This window comes from Falco peregrinus, chromosome 4 (assembly GCF_023634155.1).
Source record: "Falco peregrinus isolate bFalPer1 chromosome 4, bFalPer1.pri, whole genome shotgun sequence".
Lineage (NCBI taxonomy): Eukaryota > Metazoa > Chordata > Aves > Falconiformes > Falconidae > Falco > Falco peregrinus.
The window spans coordinates 36,802,277-36,818,491 of record NC_073724.1 but is presented as its reverse complement, the minus strand read 5'-3'; the positions used below and the strand labels follow the sequence as shown (position 1 = coordinate 36,818,491).

At 36.7% G+C, this 16,215-nt stretch overlaps 1 protein-coding gene across 10 annotated transcripts in view; it reads left to right on the top strand.

Annotated features, from left to right (window-relative positions):
- DMD (dystrophin) overlaps positions 1-16,215 on the top strand; it is a 1,160,159-nt gene that overhangs the window by 401,636 nt on the left and 742,308 nt on the right. For all 10 annotated transcript variants that reach the window (XM_055801176.1, XM_055801179.1, XM_055801178.1 and 7 more), the window contains 2 exons: positions 2,665-2,844; positions 8,640-8,815. In XM_055801176.1, the coding sequence (XP_055657151.1) occupies positions 2,665-2,844; positions 8,640-8,815 (356 nt within the window). The remainder of the gene's footprint in view (positions 1-2,664; positions 2,845-8,639; positions 8,816-16,215) is intronic.

Below are 16,215 nucleotides of genomic sequence, written 5' to 3'. Positions count from 1 at the left end.
GTCAAGGGCTAGCGATCTTGAGACTTCTCCCAGCTGCTTGTAGAATGTTTCATCTGCCTCTTCTTCCTAGTTGGATGGTCTGTAACACACTCCCACCAGAATATCGGCTCTTTTGGCCTTCCCCCTGGTTCTTATCCATAAACACTCAACCCTACTGTTCGCCACCATGCAGCTCTAGGCAGTCGAAAAACTCCCTGTACACAGAGCTACCCCGCCACCTGTCTTTCCACCTATCCCTTCTGAAGTTTGTAGCTATCCATTGCAGCACTCCAGTCATGTGAGTTATCCCATGCTTCCACGGTGGTGACTATATCATGGTCTTCCTGCTGCAGAATGGCTTTCATCTCCTCCTGGTTGTTGCCCCTTCTCCAGGCATTGACATAAATGCATTTCAGTTGTGCTATCGGTCTTGCCTCCAACCCTGGCATGCCACCCCCAGGCTCATCTCTCAACAAGCTTGGTTTTATTCCCTTCCCCCTTTGAATCAAGTTTAAAGCTCTGTTGGTGAGCCCTGCTAACTCCTAACCTAGGATACTGTTTCCCCTTTGATGCAAGTGAATCCCATCTGCTGCCAGCAGGCCTGCTGCCATGTAAACTCACTGATGATCAAACCCCCTGAAATTTAGCCATTGACACCGTGACTGGAGCCAGGTATTGATGTGTGTGGTCTTCTGATTACATGGCCCATCTTTCCCTGCAACTGGTAGGATACAGGAAAGCACTACTCGTTCTCCTGATCCCTCAACCAGTAACCCCAAGGCTCTGAGGTCTCTCTCGGTCGCCCTTATATTTCCTCTCATTTAAACTTCATCATTGCCCACTTGGAAGGCCAGTAATGGGCAGTGATCTGAGCAAGAAACCAGACAAGGGAATTTTCTAGCAACGTCCCTTACCCAGGCCCCAGGGAGGCAGCAGGCTTCCCTATGGGTTGGGTCTGGTCAGTATATTGGGCCCTCCATTCCTCTCAAAGTGGAGTTGCCGATGACAACCACCTTTCTTTTCTTCCTAGCAGAACTGGTCTTGATGTGTGGGGCTGATCAACTCTCCCCAGGCAACTCCTCCAGCCTGGATGGACTTTCATCCACATCATCATTTTCCTGGCTTTTAGGTTCCAGAGCTGCATACATATTGTATAGGGGTGCATGGGAAAGTGAAGTAGGCTGGGGGATGATTCGCCTGCTGCCCCAAGCAGAGACCTGTTTCCATTCCTCCCTGTCATTTAGGTACTCTCCATCTGCTTCTGGAAAGTAGGCAGGGGAGCCTCTGTTTCTTGTCATGTGTCCATCCAGTGCAATTGTCTCAGTGATGGTAGAGAGTGTCTCCACCAGTCTCTCTCCCTCTCACACTCCCTGACAACTCCTTAAGCTTTCTTCTTCTTCTTTCAGCTCTGCCACCAGGCTGAGCAGATCATCCACCTGGTTGCACCTCACACCACTGTTATCTCTGCTGCCCTCCTGCAGCAGGACAGGCTCAGACATCCCCTGCAGCCTGTCACCTGGACAGCTGCATGTTAACATAGGAGGTCCATCCGGGTTGCCACATGCCTTCTGGTGCTGGCTTTTGGCCAAGTGGAAACCATGGCTAGATTTCTTCTGGGGGAATGCTTGAGGAAATTCTGGGAAATTAATGCTTAAGATGTGAAAATCAGTGGAGTAAACCAGTAGAGGCATTAAAAAATAAACCCAGGTGAAAACTGGACCTATGGATGACTACTGGATCTCTAAAGAGTCTAATTCATATTTTCATGTATAGATCTTGGGAGTTTCAAGATCCCTTGGCAGTTTACTGCAGTAGAGATGTGAAGACTGATGATTTCTCCTTTTCTGTTAGCATCCATGAGTTCAAGCTGTAAGGCAGCTTGCTGAGTCCAGAGGTTGTACACAGGTGTCTCCAGGCTCCCAGCTGCAGGGCCCTTCTCTTGGCACAGTCAGTAAAGCTCTTGGAGTTTCAAAGGATTCCCTGTTCCGTGGGAAGCTACTGCCATGTAACCAGAGCCTGCTGGGATCCAAAGAAGATGAGAAATATATGATTTTTCAGTACTGCCAAAACCAAACTCATTTTCTTTGAGTTTTTTTTTTTTTTGTTTGGTTTGGTTTTGGTTTGTTTTTTGGTTTTTTTTTTGTTTGTTTGGGGTTTTTTGTTTGTTTTTTTTTTTTTTTATCCTTGTTTGTGGACAAATATTTTTCTAGAAAATATTTTTCCCCATGAGATTTACCATTAAATGTATGACAAAGTACAAAAAAGCTTTAAAGATATGTTGTTTGAAATGTTGATATAGTTGTTAATATTAGTGCCTTTTTAAGGTTATTAATGTCACACAGCTGTTAGCTTTTTGATTTATGTCGCCACCTGAGGCATTCTGTGATGTCTAGAGTTGCTCCACCTGTCATGTTATATTGCTTTGTGAAGTGCAATGTGTCCATTCCCCTATGTCAGCTCTGCCAGCAGTTTTTACAGTGACAGCAGAATGGAAGTATAGGAGTTTGTATGAAATAGCCTTACCCATTTTAGGTTCTTTATGATGCTCTCGTAAGGATTTTTCTTCTAAGTTTGTTGGTTTGGGGTTCATTTTTCGGTGGTGTCCCCCCTCCCATTCCCCACCCCACCCCCCCACGCCCCCGTCATATAAATTACTGTTCTTCCAGCTGTTACTTCTTTTAACAGATCCTAAAAGGAGATCTAGAAATGAAAAAGCAAATGATGGGTAAGCTGAAGTCACTCAGCCAAGACCTCCTGATAGCTGTGAAAAATAAAGCAGTGGCTCAAAAGCTGGAAAGCCGTCTTGAAAATTTTGCCCAGCGCTGGGATAGCCTTGTGCAGAAGGTGGAGAGCAATTCTAAACAGGTTTGTTAAAACCATAATTTTGTCAGTTGGTGACAGTTAAATTCTTTCCCAGTTAAATGCTTGAAGTAGTTTTGGTGCTGTTTGGTTTTTTGGGGGTTTTTTTGTTTTATTTTTTTATTTTTTTCCCCTGCATGATTGCTTGAGATATATTTTATTTTTAGGACAGCATAATGCAACTGTAATATAACTTTCCAGATTTTTATTTATCTCCTTGGGTTTAGTTCTCTCTTTATAGTGTTGATTACTTTCTTGGGTTGTTAACTATGTTTTCAGGGATGATACAATCCATACTAAAAATACTCTTCCCAGTTAATTTATTTTTAACCTATATTATTAAGTCACTTCAAATGCACTGTTTTTATGGCTGTCTGTGGAATAGCACTTAGCCTGAAATTAGTGTGAGAACTGTTTACTAAAGAAAAAAATATTTTTATAACTTTTAAACAGTGAAAGTTTATGATAGATTAATGTTTTACCTCTCATTATGTTATGCTAATGTACAGGTTAAAAAGAAAGGCCATAAAAAGAGACTTTTCTTGGGGAAAAAAAAGAAATCAATCCATACTATAGCCAAAATCCCAGTGAAAAAAAAAAGGATATAATCTATTGCTATTTTTCTTAGCTCCTTCACGTTAACTGTAATACATTAAAAAAAGAATTTTAGGTTTTAAAGTTTCACGTTTTTTAAACCAGATAACAAAAATCAGTCCTCTGGTGTAGTATTCAAACCCATACACATTTATTTTTCCTAGCCATTTTTCAGCATCTCTTACTAGATTAAAACCCAAATCAGGTCACATTTTTTCACTCCATTATGTCATGGGTATTGAGGAGGTTTTGTGCTATTATTGTATGACTGGTAAAATGGACATGAAGACTTTTTACTGATAACACAAGGCAGAATTTTACTGCATGCACCTGTCCTGTTCATAGGAGGGCCTCTCACAGTTCTGGTCAGTTCGATTCAATTCCCTTGACCATGCTGCACTTTTCTTTTTTTTTTTTTTTTTTTTGCTATATACTAATGCTTCTACGAACTTATGTCTGGGTAAATAAATGAAAACTGCTATGCTTCCTGTAATGATCTGAATACCTCTCAATAACCATGCTTCCAATCATACCTTAACCTTTTGGTTTGCTTTGAGATACTGTGTCTTGTGTATCTGAAGTTGGAAAAATCAGTTTGGGAGAACAAAAGAGAAGAAAATGGTGAAAGGGTACAAATTCACTTAGTAACAGGAGGCAAAACCAGTTTGTGCTACATGGCATTTATAACACTTGAAAATTTGGTTTAACTCTTGTTTATTTGCTTTAGGAGACCTGTTGTTTCAATGCAGAGGAAAATTCAGAGGTGCAGTTTGAATGTGGGATGGCCTCATGGGGTCACATGATTTGAAGTTGTTAAGTCATTTCAAGAGATATTTAGGTTGTTGATTGGTCCTAAAAGCAGATACTAGTTTTAGATTACAGAAGAGAAAGTCTCCTTGTGAAGTGAGCAGTCCTGAGGCTGTACAACCATACATCATAGAGCAGCACTGGTGGGATAGCTCTGGATTCCCAAAACAGTGTAACTGTCTTATAACAGCATGCATCAGTTGATAAGTTTTCCTCCAAGAGGAAGCTACTTTGCTTGCCACAGAGTTGGTATGCTGTAGTGGGCTTACTGCTTCACGTCCTGGAGACATTTCACGTTCAGTGCTAAATGAAGGACTAATTCCTAAGGCACTGTTACACGGTTTAGATATGTCCTCTCTGAAATATTGATACTATTTGCCATGTGTTTCTGTCTAGGCAGGGCAGATAATGTTAGTAGGGTTTATACATTTATTCATTACAGCGCTCATTTACACATTTAGACTGCAAGAATAAAATGCCTCTAAAAGATGTAATTATTCTCTCTAATCATGGACTGGGGAGGAGGGGAATTGGACGAAGGGGAAAAATACAACAATTTTCACTAAAATCTATCTGAAAATGTACACTTTATTCATCAAACAGATACTGTCTTCAAAGTAAACTTTATTCCATTCATTAATAATTCTCAAAGTACCTTCATAATTACATATTTGTAGGTAGTTATTTCCCCTCCTTCTCTTACTAAAGTGTCACTAAATAAATAACTTGTTAGCAAAATACGAAATTAAATGGAAGAGACACCCTCATCCTCAGTTCAAAGCTGATTCTCCAACTAGGCATAGGAAGCAGTTATACTTCCCAAAGGAAAAGTCCAGAAAGTAGAATGTGAGCCTTCCCACATTTAGCTGAATTCATTGCTGCAATTCATTGCTGGTGAATTTAAAGCATCTAATCAGAACTCATGGCTGAAACTTCTGCAACAAAGGAGTGGACAACAAGGGTAAGAGAGAGAGATACCTCTAAAAAGCAGTTTGTCCTCATCATGAAAATGTCAACTTTCCTTCATTGACCACACAGTGGAATCAAGGACAAGGACAACTTGCTTAGACTAGATGCATAGCTTTTAGAAACTCTAAACTCAACTTTGGTGATTTCATTATGCTTCACTAAGTTTACTGAAAACCTTCCCAAACTAAAGAAAACACCATTCTTCATCTGAACTTCCCCACTCACATACATACACTTCATCAAAGAACAGATGACAGCTCCAAAAGTGAGTGTTAAGGAAAATTATGAGTTTATCATGACGGAGGGCACTTCCAAAGGCAGTAATAAATGATGGCATTAAAAGTAGGCTGCTGCATAAAAGAGAAATAAGATGACATAAAACTACTGAAGTGCTATACACACACTGTACATACCTTTGCCTGTAGAGGATGAAAAGGAAGATTTAAATTTGTCCACTCTGAAAGAGATGAGTTTTAACATGTTTCTAAGATGAGCTTGCTGATGTGAAACTGCACTTTAAAGGCTTGCCTAGCATTGTATTTTGAAAGCCTTTTAATGTACAGCCTTGTGAGTCACCTTAGCACTTTCCATACGATTTTCTAGTGGGTTAAAGGCCTAGTCTGCATTGCCCCTTCTCAGATTCACATTTGCTTGTCACGAACTGAGAAGGATGGGGAAACTATACTGTCATTATTTGGATCCTCTTTGAATAATACATGAAACAAGGCAGTGATTAGATTTAAGAGGTGGGTTCCTTGTTGTTTGGGGTTTTTTTTTGGCCGTGGAAAGCTAACAAAAGCTACTTACTGTTTTGTACTTCCTTTTATTTTTAAGGATCGTCCTTTACCCACTAAAGTGTGTGCACGCTTTTAAATGTGAACCAACTTCATCTTGTGGAGTTACATTGCAGTGTAATCTTCAGTACTTTTACTCTTACCCAGTCTCTAATTAGAATGATTATGAACTTAAAATTCACATCTCAATTCTCCTTTTGAAGTATATAGCATTTAACCTCCACTCCTATTGATTAAGCATTAAAAATACATCTTTACTGTTTTGACATGTAAATCATTACCCCCTACAGCATCGTGACTTGACTACTCTGAGCATATGGTAATTACATGGCCTACTTTTGAGGCACTGCTCCCAATCACCAGCTGAAACTGTTACCCCTGTGTAATTGGTAGTATGCTGCAGATGATTCCCACAGAGCCCTAGCTGTGGTTTATTGTTTTACATTTCTTCACTGTAAACTGTACCCTGGTATTGACTGGCAAATGGAAACATGACAGGATATGACCTCAGGTGTCAGAAACATCATCCTATCATTGTTTTTTTGGATAAAACCAAGTGTAGTAAGAATTTTGTGAGAAAAGGAGAGGGAGACTGTACCCGAAAGTGCATACAAGGAGCAAGCAATTATTTGGAGTGCTCTTACCTACAGAATCAATTCAGTGAAAGATGACATCAGGTGTTATTCTCAAATTTTATAGAACCCTAGACATAAGAAGCTATAATTTGCTTTTCCTTTCTGCCTCTGCAATTAATTAAAAAAATCTACATTTTTATTAAAACTATATGGAAATGTTTACTTAATATTGACATGATTTCTGTAGATGAAAATATCAAAGACAATATATCTTGTTGAGGGAACTAGAACAAAAGTATTAATACATAATATTGTAGTGATTAATAAGTCAGCTGGGTGGTTTGGTTTTTCGTGTTTTTTTTTTTTCTAAAGGATTTATGTAGTTCATACATTAGCTAATTCCCTGCAGTTCACAAGCAGCTTACTCCAACTGACATAATTAATCCAGAGGGAAAAAAAAATCTTCTGAATCATAATTTTGTAGTCTTCTGAGTAGTCTATATTCTGCTCTAAAGCCTTAGCAGCTGGTTATTTCTAGAGGGTGAAGCACAGCATTGAGCTGACAGCTCTAAGTAAGAAAGACTGCCAAAATTACATTGGTGACAGACTTCCCTAATCATCACTTCCATTGGCAGACTGGACAAAGAATGGGAAGATGATTTTGTTTAAAAGACTGTGTGGAAGATTTGGCAATGTTGGCAGGAAGCCATGGGATTTTTTTTTCAGGTTTTTGTTAGGTTTACTGATGTTGCCTGCTGAGAATCTGGTTGCTAACAGTATCCACCTTTCCTTGTCACTCTATTTTTTGCCATGTAAGAAAACATGGGAAAGATGTTAATTACCTGGTATGCCTCTTCTTTATTGTTTCTAGAAAACTGATGTCTCAGTAACTAAAGTAACTAACTAAAGTTTTCTTACTGAGTTTCTGATGCAAGCACTAATAGATAATGTATATACATGTATATAGTATCATGGAATTTTTGATACTGGCTTTCATGTAATTGAATTGGAAGGTCTTCCTAATTTTTGCACATTGACAATAAGCACAGAAGCAGGGCTTTTCTGGTGCACAGCTTTTCCTGCTCCTGGTATAACTTCTTCCTTTTATTTTCCATTTCAATGCCCCTAAACTGTGAGGTGGTCATTGGAGCTATAACTAGAGCATTTTGACAAATGAGCCATCATCTGACAAGCAAAAAAGAAGTGACCCATTTCTCATGAGTTAAAGGACTTAAGAACAGCTGCCCACATTTAAGTGGATAGTTTGTAGTTGGTGTTGTACGGAAACAAATATGAACAGGCAGTACATGTACAACCAGTATCTTTCAAAAAAAAATATGAGCAGAAAATATTTCTCATCGTTACCTTTTTTTGTGCAGCTGAATTGTATGAAGGGTTTTTTTTTCATATTACCAAGCAAAGTTAAATGCATTAGATTGATAGTGTTTACAGTGTTACATATTATGTGTATTAGTATCTGGTATGACCTCTTAACACTATTTTTTTATTATGGAATAAAACGGATCTAAATTAATTTGCCTTGCAGTGCATGTTTTCTAATTTAAGATTTCCTGACAGAAAGCTAACTGCCCTTTTATGCAAGAAGGTTATGATGAATTATATTCTAGTTTGAAAATTGTTTTAAATGGTAAAAATGATAATTGGTAATTTAGTGCCATTACTGTGCCTTTATCAATTCTCAATAAATTTTCATAATGGAGGCAGAGTAACATATAGCAATAGTAACATTTTATATATTTGCTATCGTTAAATTCCCTCATAAAATTGACCATTCATTCCTTTCCTTCATTCAGCGTGACTTACAGGGAGCCATAAGTTAAATCTGTTTAGGATCCTTTCTGATTTTGATATTGACTTCTGCAGATACCTTATTCACACAGCATGAGTCAGATAATTTGGTTTGAGTTGTGGATAGTGTTATTTTTTTCTGAAGATCAGCCTATGATCAGGTGGGAGCAGTTTCTCATTTTCTATTGCTACACCAAACAGCCTTTACTGAAGTCTTTCAGACAAGTGACCTCTGTTTTTATACTTCTCACAGATTTCGCAGGCCGTCACTACCACTCAGACATCACTAACACAGACAACTGTAATGGAAACTGTAACTATGGTGACCACAAGAGAACAAATCCTGGTTAAGCATGCTAAAGAGGAACTCCCACCACCTCCACCACACAAAAAAAGGCAACTCCTTGTGGATTCGGAAATTAGGAAGAGGTGAGAATCATTAAGAGACAGAAAAAGAATACCCATAGGAGTGTGGATGACAATGCAAAAATATGCTGTTCACTTTTTTGAGGTTAAAATTGTATTTCCATTCTCTATTAAGGTACCCATTGATTGTTAACTCTTTTTACTCGGGATGAGATACGGGTTTCTTTGTGCTTCTAGTGCAACTGTTTTGCAATATAGAATGTTAACCGTTAAATCAATATCATTGTGATATAATTATAGTCAGTAGAAGTCATTATGTATGGCATTGTGGGGGTCCCACTTGACTATAGTCTTGAAACTTGAAGGACAAGAAGCATTCCATTAGTACTCAGCTTTTTTAATTCTTGAAAAAAAAATAATTAATAGTTAGAATAGTGCAGATATTTCCTGTTTTCTAAAGTTCAAGTTGTATTCTTTCTGACTTGTGGGTCAGCAGTAGACATAACAGTTCTGCAGAGGCAGAGTTAATATTTGGTGAAACATGCAGTATCATTTTCAGATTTTTTCCTTTGTAACTCAAGTACAAGTGACAAGGGATTTTAGACTAATACTGAACACTTGTTAAAGTGACAAGAAAAAATTCTGATTAGCTTAAGTAGAATTGACTCAAGCAGTAGCTTTCTAAATGAGATGCTAAGAAGCTAGACTTCAAATGCTCATTGTAATGTTTGTTTTGGAAATGTTTTTGATATTCTAGTAAACATATGAATTCCAAGGTAACAGATTTAAGGACTGAAAGGAATGCAAAACTGCATTCAGTCTCTCATTTCTATAGAAAATATCTTTGCTTAGTTTGATTATATTTTTTTTTTCTTGTAAATAACCTTTAACTTATTAAAAAGAATGAAATATATCAAGAACAGGAGAAATGTGGGGTTTATTTTTAAAATGAAGGAGTATGCAACTGAAAAAACAGGTATTTAGAGGCACCTTTTTATATACGTAGGCACCTGAAGTGGGATTTATCTCACCTTTGAGCATTCTAGAAATAAGGTTTCTAGTTTAGTCTTATTGTTTAAGAATGCTGTGTATGTGACATAAGAAGAATGTTTTTTGTTAAATTGGGTAATTACTCCTCATATAGAAAGTGCTTAGACTAAAAAGTGACTTCGACAGCTAAATTTGAGTGAATTAAATCTAATCTCCTAAATCCTAATTTGGAATCAGGTGTTTTTTTCACATATCCTAGGTTACCATTAAATAATAAGATTTACATTTTGGTAATATATTCCCAAGCATTCAGTATAATGCAGAGTGATGACTATCAGCAGACTTCTTTTATTTTTTCCCCCAAAGAAATATTAGATAACAATGTTTTTACTTAACAGACGTTATAAGCGATAGTACTGTAGTTACAGTTTCACTATTAATATGCAAAGATCTGAAATAGGATCGAGCTCTTTTTGTTTTATATGCAAGAGTAAACCTGTATTAAGGCATGGTCCCTGCATTTAAAATATTGGAAATAATAGTTTTGAAATTGAAAAAACAAGAATGACACACCCCCCCTGAAATTTTAAACTGTTTCACTAATTGGTATTTTAAACATTTCACTTTTTTTTTTCCATACTGAATGTTTTAGGAATGTTCTTTCTTGACATAAATATAAGGAAGTGAAATGCAAGTCTACTGTTATAAAGGAAAGCATTATCTTAGTTAAAACCAGATTAAGTAGTGATTTTTTAAAGCTATATTTTATGATTCTTCAAGAAAGTTGTTGCTATAGCTGTGCATTACAATAAAATTGGAGACCAAATTGCAGCAGAAGTTCCTTTCTCAGCTACTAAGTATGTAATGTATGTAATGTTAGTCTTTCCTTCTTGCTCGTAGTCTTTTGATTTGCTTTAATACTGGAAGTAAAACTGGCAGGGTATAGCAGACTACAGACTTTGAAGTCATCATGCAAGGAAACTACTGAAGGGCAGGAAATAGATGGATTATAGGAATTGTTTATGTTCAGAAATACCTAATTTTATACAAGCTGATAAGTATTTTAGCTGTTATCAGTCTAATGCATTGCAACTAGCAAGGTTATATATAAATTTAGTAGATAAAATGGGATATATTATCAAATTTGACACTATGCTTGCCAGCTATATTATTGGCAGATATGCTACCAAATTTACAGTGTTAATGTTTTTTACTGTTACATACTAGATTTCTAGGGGGTTTAATTTATGTTTTAGGCTATCTATAAAGATATTCATTCATCATATAAATTCTGCCTGACTTTTGGATAAGAGTCAAGAAATGAAGCTTAGATCAATCTGGTGTTCTCAGTTGTTGTCTAGGATTACTTTAGATGACCAAATAAGTTGTGGTTTCTTATATATACTTAAAATCAGAGTCCTTTTCATTGCTGCACAGGTTGATTATTATTTAAGAAAGAAAGCTTAATTCTAGTAGGAAGAAGGGAGTAATTTGTTTAATACACTTTAATATGATCTAACTGGCTGGAATATTGCTTTGTGTACAGGAGTTACTATATTGGTTTGACAGTACACTCATACCATCATATGAGACCTAGTTCATTATGACTGTTCACTGAATACCTGTGAATGGACCTACAGTATAGTAACGTGCAAAGTGATGTTAGAAATGTCCACAGCAGTGCATCAGGATGAACGATGGCTATATTATCTGAAGGCAACTTTCTTCCATTTAGATAATTTTTTTTGCATTTCTAACTGAACAGCCAAAAAAGGCTTATTATGTCCCTTTCTTCTCTAGAAAGTCCAAGTGAGTGTTCCAGAGTGGGAGGACCAGTCAATAAATAGCTTCAGAGAAACACTTTGAGAGGAAACTTCTGGGAAGGAGTTTCAGCTTAGAATAATGGTTATTGTGCCTGCTTTTATTAAAACATAAAAATGCAGTTGTGGAAACTAATACATTTGACACTACGTTGTTGTCTTTCTTTGGCTCAATAAATTTATACTGAACATAAGCATAACAATGGGAGAAGAAAACTCATCTTAAGATTTGGGTGCTCAGCTAAAATGTTGACTGGCATTGGTGACTAGACACCTTTTTCTTCAGTGTCTGGGAGAACCTCATGGTTATATATCCAGACAGTAAGTCAGTTAATTTCTGGATTTGTTGCTGACTGAAAGATCGTTCGGGTCTTTTTCTGTATATTTGGTTGTACCTACACCCAAGGACAAACAAATCCATAGTATTGCGTAGCTTTTGGGTTTCAAAATAAACTGAGAGAATTGGGGTTCTAACCTACCTCTCCTACATCATTCTATATTGTATGTGCATGTGTTTATATTCAAAATTTTCCCTGAGCACTTAATGAATAAGAGATGATGAATCTGTACTGATTAAGTTTTGTTTGATTAAAAAAACCCAGCAATTATTGAAAGCTTGCTAGAAGCTTCTGAAGGTGCATAAACAGATTGTGTTGGCTGCTTTCTGCAGTCAGAGTACGAGACACTGCATGCGGTTCCCTGGTATTTTGGAAACTGGGGGGGGAAAGCACATTGGGGGTTGGGGCTTTTTGAGGTGGTGAAATGATACCATTTTTTTCCAGCTTCTTTCACCTGTTCTCCAGCTGTAGACAGTGTTCTTGCTGTAAAAGTATGTCTGCAATAAATACGTCAGGCTCCATTGTCACATGTTTGGAGACATTAGTGCTCCATATTTTTTTTTCTAGTTATCCAGATGTTTTAGAAAGCCTAGAGGATGTCTTAAAGATGCACTGTACCTGCAATATGAATTGCTAGGTCTTAGTTTCAAGGGGGAAGAGTAGTTTGGTTAGTCTGAATATTGCATTAGTGGACTGTATAAGATTATGGTCTTCAGCTACTTAGCTGAGGAGAAACAATGTATGGCTAAAACTGAAGCTCAAGCTTTCTGGAATATTTAATATTTTTCTATTTCCAAATGCTTTAGGATTAGAAGTATGAGAGTCTCTGAAGAAATTGAGAAGCATTTTCACTTGTAGACCTATGGCATACACAGGACTGAATGTCACATTTCCATTGACTCAGTTCACTGTGGTGTAAATACACAGGAAAGAAGCTGTTGATTTTTTTCTTGCCTCCTAAAGCAACTTTTTAGCATAAGTGGTGGAAAACAGAGATAAGAAGCAGATGATTTTTTTTTTTTCTCTCTTTTCCTTCCACTTCCTGCAAAAAAATCTAAAACTACCTCAAAAGTAATGCTTAAAAATTTCAGAATAATTCAGACATGTGCTAAGTTCTGTTACTGGTTGTGGAAAGCTCCTTTTCCAAAAGGAATTAATTTGAAACTGAGAAGGGAAAAATACTTGGAGCTGTATAATAAAGGTCTTGAAGGTACGCATTAGGCATTAGGACTAAAGATAAATGTAACACAGCTGAAGTTTTGGGATGAAAAAATCTGTAAATGGGAGAAAGGGTTGCAAGGTAACATTTTCATTTTCATGTTATTTACATATTATGGGAAAAACAGGTCAGTTCTATAGCATAGAAAAATGTGAAGATTACTCAGTTTGCAGTAAGTTTTTAAATAGCAAACAGGTTAGAGAGACTTAACACTTACTTTAAACATATTTGTAACATTAATGTTCTTGAATAATGTCCAAAGATACCTTTCTGTGTCATTTAGTAAGTAAATTCATATGTGCTTCTTTCAAAAGAAAGTCTGTTTTTCATAACATTATAATAGATATAATGTTAATCCACAGATTTGAAAGAGATGTTGTGCCCCTTGAAGAGAAAGCCATGTTAAAATAGAATAGTTGCTCCATCTAGTGTTTTTTTCATTTAACAAATGTTCACAATGTTTTTAAAAGAGTAGTCTTTATTTCTTTGAAAAATATTATACTAGGAATTCTAATGTGTCATTACTTAGAAAAAATTAGATTGATGTAGGAAAATATATCGAAGAAAAAAAATATAATGGATTATTCCAAGAGTTTTTGATAGCTAATTTTTCAAATATCCCATTACTGTCCAAATAAATCTATTAGAAATAAATGTTGATTGTTTAGCAGTTTTAAAGTAATTCTGTTGAGCTGTTTTACCCTTAATTGATCTTTTTCTCTTGTATTATCTAACATTACTTAGCAAATCAAAAAAGAGTAAAGCCATGTCTTCAATTTTCCTGGTTGTCCTGGATTTCAGTGTTGTATCTGTGTAGCCAGTGCCAGAGGAAAGGAAAAGGTGACTGAGACACAGCAGGATAGTTTTCTGTTGTTTACAGGAGAAATAATTTTTAAGCATTTTAATTTAGACTATAAGAAGTATGGGTATGTTAAGGTCTGTAAACATGGACACTTTATAACTTCTTAGGGCTCTGTGGTTTTTAACCGTTTACCCTGTTTGTGAGGTGAAAAATGGCCTAGTGACAAATACAATGAGACTATATATTCTTCATATTTAGTCTCCGAAATTACCTCCTGTATTATAGGAGTGGTACCATTTGGCACTCACTGGAAGGCATGATGACTGGATTTAAAACTACTTTGCATCTCTAGCCACTGTGTGTTTGCTGAAGGCAAAAGATGGTAATGAACACACTCTACAACAACCTCTAGATTTTCATTTGCCTTAGCCATGATTTGCTTACATATGAGAAATGAGGTGGATCTGTCAGAATTTCTGCAAAGCATTCCATGTTACAATTCAGGAATTACTGCTCAAGCTGGGGAAAAGTATGGTTTACAACCATACGTTACCAGTGGTAAGACGGATAGTTGGCTAAATAAGAACTACGAGACTGATAAGATGATGTTAGTGAAGTGTCTGTTAGTGATTTATGCTTCGGATTGATCTAGTATTTTCTTTGACACCTTGGTGTGCACTACAGAAAGGCACTGGTCATAATGGTGATGAGGCTAAATTAAGTAGCGTCACAAATGTAGAGGGAGGTCCAGAATTCAAGCTGTTGAATTAAGAGATAAGAACAAGGCTATTTATCAACTGATGGCTCATCACCTACAAATACAGAGGAGGAAAACAGGCATCAGGCAATTAGTTCATTACAGAGTAAGTCTTTCAATGAGCATCATATACTGTGAAGTTGTTCTCTAACATGTCTAGGCAATGAGGAGCTACAAGCTGAGGAAGGCTGCCAGTAAGCTAGGCATCTCAGTCCAGTCATGGAAATGCAGTAATTCAGTAATGTGGCTCTTGGTTCAGAGTTGTATATTCCCTGCCAGCTCAATATGTAGGCAAATGGTCTTATACCCATGCCAAAGATACATAGAGGTGACATGGCTAGTGTAGTTTAATTTGGGGAGGGATGGCAAAAACAAAAGAGCAAAGGAAATTGTGAGGCAATTTTTATCTGTTGAAAGAATGAACCACTGAAACTACTGTCTAGTTGTGGTAGCAGTAACACACTAGCAGTTTCAAGATGAAATACATTTACTTTAGAGCATAGACCATACCCTGTGATGGCCACATGACAGCTGGGTACTTGACAGCTTGTGTTGCTATGTGAACTTTTACAACATTGAAGTAGTTTGTGTAAATATGTGGAAGGTCAGTGCATGCACATTACTTCACTGTCATCATCTTACTATGTCAGTGTGAAAGAAAAAGCAACATTATGAGTTTAAAATCTTCTTTTGCCAGATGACATCTGTAAGAAACGCAATAGCCCTTTATAAGGTATATTGTGTAGATAGAAGATTTATAGTCAGTCAGCCCTTTGATTGCTAATTAAAATAGAATTTATTTTTATTCTGAAATATCAAAATTTAACTTGCTGTTAGTAGCTTCCAGAAATTTTATGAGATGTGGGGCTTAGAGAAGGACTTGGGTGTCATACCCTGCTGGGTATTCAGGTTAGAAATTCCATACACAGAAGAAAAAACCAAAAATGCAACTAAATTGTGTAATGCATCAAGGTGAAGTTTACTGTGTATTTAATACAGAATATGAAGGGAAAGCTAGAACAAGGAATCATTTTCTAGCAAGTACATGTGGTGATAACAGCAAGAGAATTTTCAATGGGAATATGAAATGGGCATATGGCTTAGTATGATCCGGAAAATCGATTTGTGGGGGAGTTCCATGAAAATTTGAATGACATGGATTACAAATGTGAAGATGTTTTTTAAACATGCTCTGGAGTAACAAGAGACTGTATTTGAACTCAGCTGATGTATGCTGGGCTGGAGACAGAGGGCAGTGAGAGCAGTAAAAAGCAGTAACTCTCTTGTGGAATACCAGAACGAAAGACTAAATGGAAAATTAAACCATGAGTGCTGCATAAAGAATAAATCTTCTGCTGCAGATTGAATTTTTAGGTGGGGAGCAAGCTAACATGCATGTTAAATTAAGGTAATTCTTTAGAGTAATTGTCTCAAGTGATTTATTTTTAGTTTTTTTTCACGGATTTATTTTGACAAATTCTACATGCACTCAACTTTATTGGGTCAGAAAGGTAATATAGCATTACTTTTTACAAGT